This window comes from Leptodactylus fuscus, chromosome 3 (assembly GCF_031893055.1).
Source record: "Leptodactylus fuscus isolate aLepFus1 chromosome 3, aLepFus1.hap2, whole genome shotgun sequence".
In the NCBI taxonomy this organism is placed as follows: domain Eukaryota; kingdom Metazoa; phylum Chordata; class Amphibia; order Anura; family Leptodactylidae; genus Leptodactylus; species Leptodactylus fuscus.
This window is the reverse complement of record NC_134267.1, coordinates 149,718,593-149,730,376: the sequence shown is the minus strand read 5'-3', so window position 1 is coordinate 149,730,376 and position 11,784 is coordinate 149,718,593. Positions and strand designations below refer to the sequence as shown.

At 41.3% G+C, this 11,784-nt stretch overlaps 1 protein-coding gene across 1 annotated transcript in view; it reads left to right on the top strand.

The window, feature by feature from the left end:
* The first annotated feature begins 208 nt into the window (after positions 1-208).
* The window catches only part of P3H2 (prolyl 3-hydroxylase 2), a 139,679-nt gene continuing 128,103 nt past the window's right edge, over positions 209-11,784 (top strand). Inside the window, exon 1 of the mRNA XM_075268539.1 lies at positions 209-685. Within this exon, the coding sequence (XP_075124640.1) occupies positions 278-685 (408 nt within the window). The 5' untranslated portion in view covers positions 209-277. The remainder of the gene's footprint in view (positions 686-11,784) is intronic.

The following is an 11,784-nucleotide window of genomic DNA, read 5'->3' as shown; positions in this document are numbered from 1 at the left end:
ATGGCCACAGACCCAGCAGTACAGAAGTGAGCTCACAAATAGCATGGCTCTCCCCACATTCCGAGGCTGGCAACTGCTCACACGCCTGTGCCTGTGGGAGAGGTGCTGGCTGTTCCCTCTGCTACTGCTGCGACTCCTCCTAAAAGAGTGCGTGTCTCTTTAAGTGTGCCGGTTGCCTGTGTGTGAGTCAGTGAGAGCTGCACATGGTCCTCACAGCACAAGCACAGACCCCTTCTTAAAGGGCTCCAGACCCTGAGTGAGAGGTACCCGAGCAGTCATGCACTACAAGGAGCTGTGTGTCCCCTTCCTCCTGTCTTTCCTGCACTCCTTCGTCCACAGTCTGGAGCCTTATGACCTGCTCTATGATAATGGGATAGACGCTTATTATAGGAATGACTTCCAAAAGGTGGTCTATTATATGGAGATGGCTCTCAGCAGCTTCTCCCAGCTCAGGCAGACCAAGTTAAGCTGCAGGCTGGGCTGTAAGCAGAGGTTCCCCTTCCAGCAGACTCCTAATCACTGGGATCTAAACTTTGCCGGTGCCATGCTCCATCGGGCAGCCTGTGTGCAGCAGTGTGAGGAGGGCAGCCTGGGGGCACTGTCCAGGCACAGAGTCAGTGAGGACATAGTCAGTGAGTTCCACAGGAGAATTCCCTACAACTTCCTGCAGAGGGCCTACTTTAAGGTAAGACCAGGAGCTTTCGGATTGTTAGTGAATCTATAGATCTGTTATATTTCACATTGTTTAGATTATAATGTATTAATATTCTAAATATTTACTATAAATATGTTCACTTATAAGCTGTCATCTTTAAAATATGTTACAGTTCAGTCCATTACAATCCACAATGCAAAAATGATAATACTATTATTTTATGAGGTGGCATTAACTTCCATAGTGCTTTGACTAATCTGTGAAATAATATTGGCCACCTTATTATTGAATGTATTGGAAGAGATACGATAGTATTATTATTTTTTATAATTACCAACGTAATTTATGCCTATCCTTACTGGGGAATCTGGTACAGCCACTGAACGCTGTCACATTGTACATGCCCAATTCTGTTCTTCACTTTCAAAACATAAAATAACAGAAATCTAATATAAATCAGTCACTCTTTGTGAGACTTGAGACACCTACATCCTTTTACCATCACAAATAGCGGCTGTCAGCATGTTGGTAAACATAGGACGTTATAAGTATGTTTGAGAAATAGTGGCGTAGTGTCATTACTGTATCATGGGGCTTTTTTCTGCTTCAAAAATGTGTCATCTTCAACAGTTTATGTTATTAAAATGCTGTGGCAAATGCAACATTTTAGCATATCGTCATTCCCATGTTGTTACATAAGTATACGCCTCAATAACAAAAATGTAAACAAGCAAAATGCAGACAGGTATGGCATAAGCTGCTAGTGTGTACAATTTACATTATTTTGCCTATGCTGACCTTTCTACCAAAAGTGATGAAGCATAGTGTTCCCTTAACAGTGGCTCAAGAGCATATGTGACTCCCACGTGTGGCAGCTCTTAATACTATTGGCACTAGGTATGTCTTAGTTTTATTGAAACTTGTCAGTTAGCTCATATCACTGCCAGTTAACTCCAGGGTAAGTCCCATATAACTTTCCAATAAGCAGTGTGTCTCAACATAAGACTTTTGCTCTAGCACCATTGCACCACCATGTACTATATATAGAACAGGGCAAGGGGTCAATTGTGATTGCAGCCTTGCCAACCTCATAAGCTTCTCCAGTTCAAGCTATAGTTGCCCCTGGAAATGGTGTAATTTTGAGCAACAATATGACAGGACACCAATCACACAATAATCTGTATTATTAGACTACGCTTTTTGTGCAGCGTTTCATATATAGACCACAGTTTACCCAATGTCCATGGTGCTGGAAGAGCATAGAGTTCAGAAAGTCTGACAGAGCGCCCATATTCTATATACTACTGTAAAGAGTCTATTCTTTTAACCAGCCAGATATGCCTTGTACAAATCAATATAAAATCAATGCAAATGTGCAGAAACTCATTATAAATATTATAATCTGTAAGTAGCATGACACCAGGCAGGCTGTGCTGCTCTATTAATGTAACACTACTGACAACATAATAAAATACATTTCAGTATTACAAATCATAGTACGTTCCTTCACATACAGCTGTTAATGCATTGGGAGAACCTTTTAACCACATGGATTTTTTCCTTGTCAATCATTTTCCATTAGGAGATGGCTGAGATAGTCAACTATGGAAAAGAGTGGATCATCTGAATCCATCATCTCATTATGACTTTGAGGGTACCTTTAGATGACCCCTGGCCCTTGTATAAGGGTTAAAGCAGGATCTCTTCTACTACTGAAAAGAATGACAGAGGTGCTTTGGTAGGGTGTCTCTGCCATTGCCTCTGTTCCAGTTCGTACTGGTGAGGTATTTTTACTGGAAGCATAGTAGCATATTAGATAAGGTTGGATCAAGATCCAAGTCCAACCTATAAACCTACCAAATTGATCCAAAGAAGCCATGAGGAGGACACAAATTGACCCATCAGAGGAAAAAATCCCTTACCAACTCCAAATATGGCAATTGGAATAAGTCCCTGGATCAACATGTTATCCCAAAAATGTCTAGCTCCCAAACCTATGATGTTCTTACTTTCAAGAAAGCATTGAGGCCCCCTGAACTTGTATAAGTTACCAGTCCTCACCACATCATGTGGCAGTGACTTCCATAGACTCACTGCTCTTACTGTAAAATAGCCCTGCCTATGACTATGCCAAAATCTTTTTTCCGGTAGATGTAAAAGATTTCCCATTGCCCCAGTTACAGGCCTCACTAAGATCATTAGAAAAATCTCTGTACTGTCCATTCATATATTTGTACATCATATTTTGATTGCCCCTAAGAAGTTTTCCAAACTGAACAACCCCAGGTTTGATGATTTGTCTATTTATCCACATTAAAGCTCATCTGTCACTATACTCCTCTGTGTTTACTGGTATAATCTGCAAATATTGAGATTCTACTCTGTAAATCCTCTACCAGGTCATTGATAAAATATTAAAAGCAATTTTAGTGTGACCCAATCTGAGTATGTACCACTAATAAGCAGCCTCTAATTCCAGACAGTTGTAAATCCAGTTACAAATATTGTCCTCTAATCCCAGTATTCTCATTTTATGTACCAACCTTTTATGTGGTACAGTATCAAACTCCTTTGAAAAGTCCAGATATACTACAGATTCGCCATTAACCAGTTAAAGTCTAGAACAGGGGTAGGCAACCTTTTTTGTTTGGTGTGCCGATTAAAAATCAAAAATCAAAGATATGGTGTGTGAGGTGCACATGGTGCATTTTTGCATTAAAAAACTGCATTTTTTGTGCAAAAACACTATTATACAGAACAATATCCCATAGCGACCCTTGAATACTATATAATGTCCCATAGCGGCCCCTGTACACAGTTGTATGTCCAATAGCGGCCCCAAAGTATGATAATAGCAGTTTAGTTTCGGCCGTGTTTGGTCCGATTGAAAATTGCTGGAAGAGGACTCGGGCTGCCATGCCAGGAATATAAGTCTGGCACTCGTGCCGTGTTTTACCGACCCCTGGTCTAGAACTTACCCCCTCATAAAAGCTGATCTGATTACTATGAAAGGACTGATTTCTCATAAACCCATGCTGGTAATGTGTTTATAACTTTATTATCTTGAGACACTCCAAGATAGTATCTCTTAGAAAGCTTTCAAATAATTTTCTGGCAACAGAAGTTAATGATCTGCAAATACATACACAGCAGTACTAAATACACAATGTTCCCTTGTGCACCCTTTGCTTGGCTTTATTTTACTTGCAGCGCCATTTATCACTGTTATTTACATGCAGTGAATCTGTGGATAAACTACATTTCTCATGATTCATGACTGCTGTCACTCTCAGTGTACCCCTCTGTTCTCCACTTCCCCTGTAATGAAATCACAGATAAGAAATCACTCCCATCTCTGAGGTCACATGCTGCTGTGAGGTTTTGTTTGCAAGTTTACTTCTCCCCCCACCCCCATGTGAGCAGCAAACACAAAGAATGAGAGGAGGCAGGTGAATCATGGGAAATGTAGTTTATCCTCAAATTCAATACTTGTAATTAACAGTGATACAAGCAGAAGCAAGTAAAACAAAGCAAAAACTGTACAAGAGAACATGGAATTATTTAGCACTGCCGCTCTCTCTCCCCCTCCCTCCGATACACCACCTTCCTGTTTCTCTAGGTATCCAGCCCACTACTAGCCCTTCCATACCTACTCAGATCAACCTCCGGCCCCATTATATTCTTGCCTCTCTTCCTAGTGCTAGTGGTAACATTAAAGTGAATACAGTGCAGTAATATTTTGTTAGGTCTTCCCACATTTCCAGGCTCTTCCCTTTGGACCGCCATGACCACTTCTTCCAGCTGTGACTTGACTCTGTAAAGTTTGCAACACATCTTTGACTCCTTACTTCTCCACGCACCCAACCCCTATATATTTGTCCCACAGCGGCCCCTGTAACCTCTATTATGCCCCACAGCAGCCCCTGCAGCTTCTATTATGTCCCACAATGGCACAATAGACTGTAGGGCATAATATAAGTTGCAGGGGTTGCTGTGGGGCATAATAGAGGTTGCAAGGTTTATTATGCCCCACAGTTGCCCACCCAACTCTTTTATGCTGCATAGTGGCCCACTCCTGAACTATTATTATGCTTGGGGGGGTCTTTTCAGACCCCAGAGTATAATAATCAGAGACCCAGGAGAGGTGAAGAAACAAAATAAACACTGTTACTTACCTCTCTGGGATCCGATGTTACTCCTAGCAGGCTTCGGGCCTGTATGGTAATGTAACAGACGTCACGTGGTCTGGGACATTACCATACAGGCCCAAAGCCTGCTAGGAGTAACACTAGATCGAGGCGAGGTGAGTAACACTGATTATTATGTTCCCTCACCTCCCCTGGGGCTCCAATTATTATAGTCAGTATAATAAGTGGTAGTTGGGGATCGCGGCCTGGGCCCGGACCTGCTCACGGCCTCCCCTTGCGTCCTATAGCAGAAGGGGAAGTGGGAAGTAGCCATGAGCAGGCCCGGGGAGGTAGGTAAATAGCCTGCTACTTGCTGGGGATACTCAAGCAGGTACCGGCCTATTTAAAAAAAATATATATTTACTTACTTACCTTTGTGATCTCTTGCCTCTGCTGCTCCCGCGCCACCTCCTCTGCATCTGAGCGCAGGCAGCGTGATGATGCCGCCTGCGCTCAGACAGTAGATGTCCAAACCAGCCCAGGATAGGGCCACTCAATTTGTTTTCAGAGCGGCCTGTCCCGGGCTAGCTTAGGTTAAAAAAAAAAAAAAAAAAAAGTCCCGTGGCTGCCGCCTCCTCCGAAAGTGCTACCTGAGGCAACCGCCTCACCTTGCCACCTTAGAGGTGCGGCCCTGGCTCTATAGTCCCAGCGCTGCTCTGTTCTCTGAAGCAATGATCCACCTCTACTGCGCATGCATGGGAGCTATGCAGTAGAAGTGGATTATCGGCAGCGGTGCACAGAGCAGCGCTTGGAGAAGCAGCAGCAGTCAGTAGAGGAGGAGGAGCTCTCCCGCAGGAAGAAGCTTGGAAGGTAAGTATGATGGGGTGGATGTGGGAGGGTGGCAGTAGTAGTGACGATTTGTTTGTGGAAATGAGGAAACGGATAGCACCGGGGCGGTCACATAATACATTTACATTCAGTTTTGATTCATTTTGTTATTTAGAAAGTAGGAAGGGGAACAGTGTTTAGATTACAGTTTGGATTTCCATTTATCCCCTTTAACAACGTTGCGTAAACAATGGGGGGGCTATAACTTCACATAGCATGCAAATGAAACTGCACTTCTAAAGCAATGCATTTAGGAAAACTCCTGATTGGCGTACCCCTGTCACAAATGGTATAGTTTGAAACCATTTTATTTTGGAAAGGGATACATTTTATACACTTTCTGTTACATGCGGATAGCGCTGCATAGGTCATTGACATTTGTGATATCTAATTTTTTATTCTCATGAAGTATTTATTCTAAAAAACAACTTCTTGGATGATGACCACAAAGATTTGTCTTATCTACATTACCGATGCTAATTTTCTTTCTTAGTATCTCTTCTGAGAAGCATGGCTGTGTGACCAAGTAACTAACTGCATCTTATATTTGCTCTTCAAAACCACTTTTATAGCTCAATAAATAAGCATATTCCACATGCTAAACTGCTGGTCATCCAACATGAAAGAATCTGTCTTATCGTTACTTGGGGTTGTTTAATCGCTTTAAGATGAGTATGGCGGTTTAGCTGTGTAAATGTCAGAGCAGCCCGGGTGTTGGAATCTAAAAAATGTCATAAACTGCAGAGGAAATTAACAGCGTTTCTAGTGAAAAATTGTTTTTCTTTCTTATCTCTGAAGTGTTATATGTGCAGAGTGTTTGATTCTGAGTATAAAAATTACCCTGACCCAGATTTACCAATAGTTAGACAGTGCAAACTTAGCCAGGTGGTCTTAAAATACGACAGATTTATCACATGATAATGGATGATCAGTTTGGCGTACCTGTAGACTGTCTAGTTGTCGTATGTACCATCTTTTGTCTTATTTTGAGCCTTAATAGACAATTTTGGTGCATTTTTAAGCCACATCTTCTTTTTCTGAAAATCCACACTCACATATCAAGCAAGTTGGAAACTTTTAACCCAAATAAAATCCACTAACAATGCCAGTATCTAGTCATAACTACAATAGTATTTTTCAGCCATTTTTAGGCTAGGTTCATATCTGCGTTCAACTTTTTGTGCCTCGGGTCTGATTGGGGACCTGAGAAATGGAAACCTAATCTGCTTAAAAAATAGTTACTTGTGGAAACCCGCCGACCCCATAGATTGCAATGGGGTCCGCCAACCTCTGCGTCTGGTATCAATACCTTGTCGCTATCCCTTAGTTTATATCAATTAGGACAATGACAGTTACCCAGGATTATTGGTCAATTAGTCATAAACGCGACTCTGACCTTATCAAATACTTAATGAATAATGTAATCCCTACTGTAAACTGTAGGTATATACCAAAGAGTTCCCGTAACTTTATCTCATGTTGGGGATTCTGCTTCTCTTTTGTCTTATCGGCCCCTCCACTTCCTGGTTTTCAGCTCATTCCAGTTTGGAGCTTCTGTTTGCTCTAAACAGTGCAGTTACCTTTGGATGTACATACAGAGATAACAGAGATACTGCTAAAGAAACTCAAATCTGGTTCACATCTGTGTTTGGTAATCTGTTCCTGGAGTCCACATAGGGACCCCCACGAAAGGACTACCGAACATGATCTACTTTCCTGTTCACATGATTCGTGTGTAGACCACGTGGAAAGCACACGGACCCCATTATAATCTGTCTGGTCTGTGTGCTTTCACTGCACACCTCTTGCCAATGCGTTCTGTAGTCCGTTCGGGAGTGGGGTCCCCATGCGGACTTCCCAAACGGATTACTGAACGCAGATGTGAACCAGGCCTCATCTAGCACAAACTGAAAGCCATATGCAGTGAGAGTGAGAGAAGATATAGGCGGCCGGACATTATCATACCAACCTGCGAGCAGGACCGTAACCTTGTCAACCAGCTGTAAACAATGAGCTCAGAAATTTTGTTATATGCGGAAAAGCTAGATAATGCAATGTATTGGGTAAAACACTGCAGTTAGCTTCAATTGCAAGTTGGCGTATGATCCTTGAATTGGGACTACCCCTTAAGAGAGAAGTGGTATCGACCATCTCTATATAATCTCCAAGTTATTACATCAGGAGGTAATGTTTATATAAAATGTACTGACATGTGAATTAATATTTCCATTGGTGTGAATGATTATATTATTTAGAATTATGGCATTTGAAATGATTACATAAATGACATCATGTTGTTTTATGTCAGGCAAGTTATGTTAGTTCCTTCATAAAACTTGCCATTGTATAGTAGAGGTATTGAAACTGGTCCAGCTCTTGTTCCGTTATGCAGATGTGCCATTTTCAAGATAAAAGGGTATTATTTACACTTTTCTATGACCTTTGAGAATTTTCCACATCTTCATTTTACTACTTGACAACATGGAAACAAACACTGTTGCTCTTGGCTCCATAATAAGTTAGAACTTTTGAGACCATAATAATATGTCCTTTTCAAGTAAAATGCCACACTAGTAAGAGATCAGAAATATTCTGTGTCCTGAACCAGAGTTGCCTTTTGTTCTGAGCTCCCTGCTGGATGTTGCTGTATAACTATTCATGGGGCACTAGCTTTTTTTTCCCTTAGATATGCATTTTAAATCTTATGATCCTAGCTGTAGAGCAATGATCAGCCTCAATAGATCAACCTGATTGTATCAAGGAGTGGTGCTAAAGGGTATTATAAATACCACCTTTCTTAATCAATGATTAGCTAATTGTCATGGGTCGAGTATTACATGTTACCCATTGAAATGGCAGACTAAAGATGTAATGTCACACTACAGAGATAACATATTGCATGTATTGCAGACCAACCATTGAAAATCCACATCTATGTGAACGATGTACTGTATCGCAACAAATGTTTGTTCAGTGATTGCTTGATTTATATACAATATATTGATGCCTTTGGTCTGACAGAGCAGGCCTCATTCTAACCCTCTATCATGATGTCTGTTTGACATATGGATAGAGGTTTATAAAGTGGACAATCCTTTGAGACATACCTGTGAATGTAGCATGTACACCAACAAACGTTTGCTCCATGCCAGACACAGTATCGTACATTGCTTTGCATGATATAGCAGCTCACTTCAATCACACTGAGATGCCAAAAATGTTTAATTAACTGATGTGACATTAGACTTTAAGAAGAGATCTGTTGACTCCATTAAAGGACTATGTTGTTATATCTTTCGACACCTTTAACAGAAAGGTGTGACGCAGTCCTATATTTCTGCAGAATTACTTACATGCAATTTGTGATAATCGTGTTCGAAAATACAATGAAGACAATTTACTAACCCATCTTATCAATTTTTGGTGTAACTGTGGTGCCCCTGGCCCTTTCTTGCACAAGTATTCACAATATTGTTCCTTCTGTGCCCTGTTCACCACTTTTTCCATAAGTGGGCAGAGACCAAGCAATACTTTGGACAATTAAACTTATTATAACTCTTGCCATGACTCAGGTGTAGAGGTTTGGCTGAATTAGAAATAGGTCAGAGCCTCTTCCGAATTATTGAGAGGTTCTGGCTTCGTACACCAGCCTGGTAAGCCAGTCTTAATAAATTCCCCCCAAAATATCTTTACAGTATGAGCATATACCAAGAAGATCTGTCTCCTTCTAAGTAAGGCCTTTTGCTAGTGTGCTAGTTTAGTGTGCTATCCTGTTTTTTCCCAGATGGCAGAATAACCCATTCATTTCTTTTGGCCCATGCACATGGCCGTATAGTACACAGAACCATATGCAGACCAACAGTCCGAGCCACAAAACTCAGGACAGGTCCTATTTACGGTGTTTGCTTACCCTACATTTTATCTTTAGAGGTATTTGTTAATGTTTGCATCAATAAAAGAAAATGGATTTGAGTTTTAGTGGTTATTTTTACCTTTTTGTTATAGAGCATTATTATAGCGTTGGAATTGCACGTATTAAAATGCCAGATGGTCAACTTGACCATAAGTGCACCACTATAGATGCTTGCTTTCATATTGTGAGTGCTTTGGATATGACTGTCTCTCATTGTACATGTCTGTCTAAAGCCACAGTGTCCCTTAAGTCCAGCTACAGCGTGGGTGGTAGTTCATAGGACATCTGCTCTTTAATCGTAAGCTTCAACTTCCTCTTTTAAAGCAAGTTTATAAAAAAAACCTCTGTGATATGTTTTGGAGAAGTCAAGTGATTTTTAAATAGAAAAGCGAGAATGTTCATATTTGAAGATCTTGGCACATAAAATCTGTCCAGAGATTTTGCCCATTAAGATTCTCACCATGAGATGTGAATAAAGCTGTTCTACACATGCTTACTGGCTTTCAACTGAATGAAGTGCATCTTTTACAGGGTACTCAATTAATTGTAGTAAATACAGCTGATCTCCTATCATCATGACAATGAAGCTCCCATGACCCCCTATGGAATGACAGTTCCCACATGCATTCTGCTGCTTTAGTCATCTTTAATGGATTGCTGAAAAGAGGCCGAGTACAGTACTTGGCTATCTCAGCCAGTTCCAGAAAAACAAAATGAAGCAGCAGGGTGCAATGATATCATGATCTAGAATTTAACACACATCCAGTGGATAGGGTATACCCCTTTAGAGGTGCATTGTGAATTAGGACCTGTTATAGCTCTGGATGTAAAACATATACAGCTGGAGAATCTGCAAAGGAAGGCTACAGAGCATTCATGGTATAAAGACACCAAGGTGTATACCCATGTGGGATACCCTAATTCATACAGTCATGTCTGGACTGGGAAACCCAGTTTGCAGCTTCACAGTGATTTTTGATGGTTTGTTTATTTATGAGTTTATTGATTGTTTATTTATATTGATGATTATGGCTTACAGCCAAGAAAAACCAAGAAGTCATTATCTCAGAAAATTAGAATAATTAACCCAAAACAGCTGCAAAGGCTTCCTAAGTGTTTAAAAAGGGGCCCTAGTCTGGTTCAGTAGGCAACACAATCATGGGGAAGACTGCTGACTTGACAGATGTCCAGAAGGCAGTCATTGACACACTCCAAGGGTAAGCCACAAAAGGTTATTGCTAAAGAAGCTAGCTGTTCACACTGTGCTGTATCAAAGTATATTAATGGAAAGTTAAGTAGAAGGAAAAAGTGTGGTAGAAAAAGTTGCACAAGCAACCAGGATAACTGCAGCCTTGATAGGATTGTTAAGAAAAGGCCATTCAAAAATTTGGGGGAGACTCACAAAGAGTGGTGCTGCTGGAGTCAGTGCTTCAGGAGCCACCACACACAGATGTATCTAGGACATGGGCTAAAAGTGTTGCATTCCATGTCTTATGACCAATAGACAACACTAGAAGCGTCTTACCTGGGCCAAGGAGAGAAAGAACTGGCCTGTTGCTCAGTGGTCAAAGGTGATATTTTCTGATGAAAGTAAATTTTACATTTCATTTGGAAATCAAGGTCCCAGAGTCTGGAGCAAGAGCGGAGAGGCTGCTGTACACAATCCAAGCTACTTGAGCTCTAGTGTGAAGTTTCCACAATCAGTGATGGTTTGGGCAGCCATGTCATCTGCTGGTGTAGGTCCACTGTGTTTTATCAAGACCAAAGTCAACGCAGCTGTCTACCAGAAAATTCTAGAGCACTTCATGCTTCCCTCTGCCCACAAGCTTTTTATAGATGAAATTTTCATTTTCCAACAGGACTTGGCACCTGTCCACACTACCAAAAGCACCAAGACCTGGTTTAATAACCACATTATCACTGTGCATGATTGGCCAGCAAACTCGCCTGACCTTAACCCCATAGAGAATGTATGGGGTATTGTCAAGAGGAAGATGAGAGACACCAGACCCAACAATGCAGATGAGCTGAAGGCTGCTATCATACAACCTGGGCTTCCATAATACCTCTGCAGTGCCACAGACTGATCCCTCCATGCCACATTGCTGCATTGATGACGTCATTCATGCAAAAGGAGCCCCAACAAGTATTGAGGGCACTTACTGGACACACTTTTCATTTGGCCAACATTTGTGTTAAAA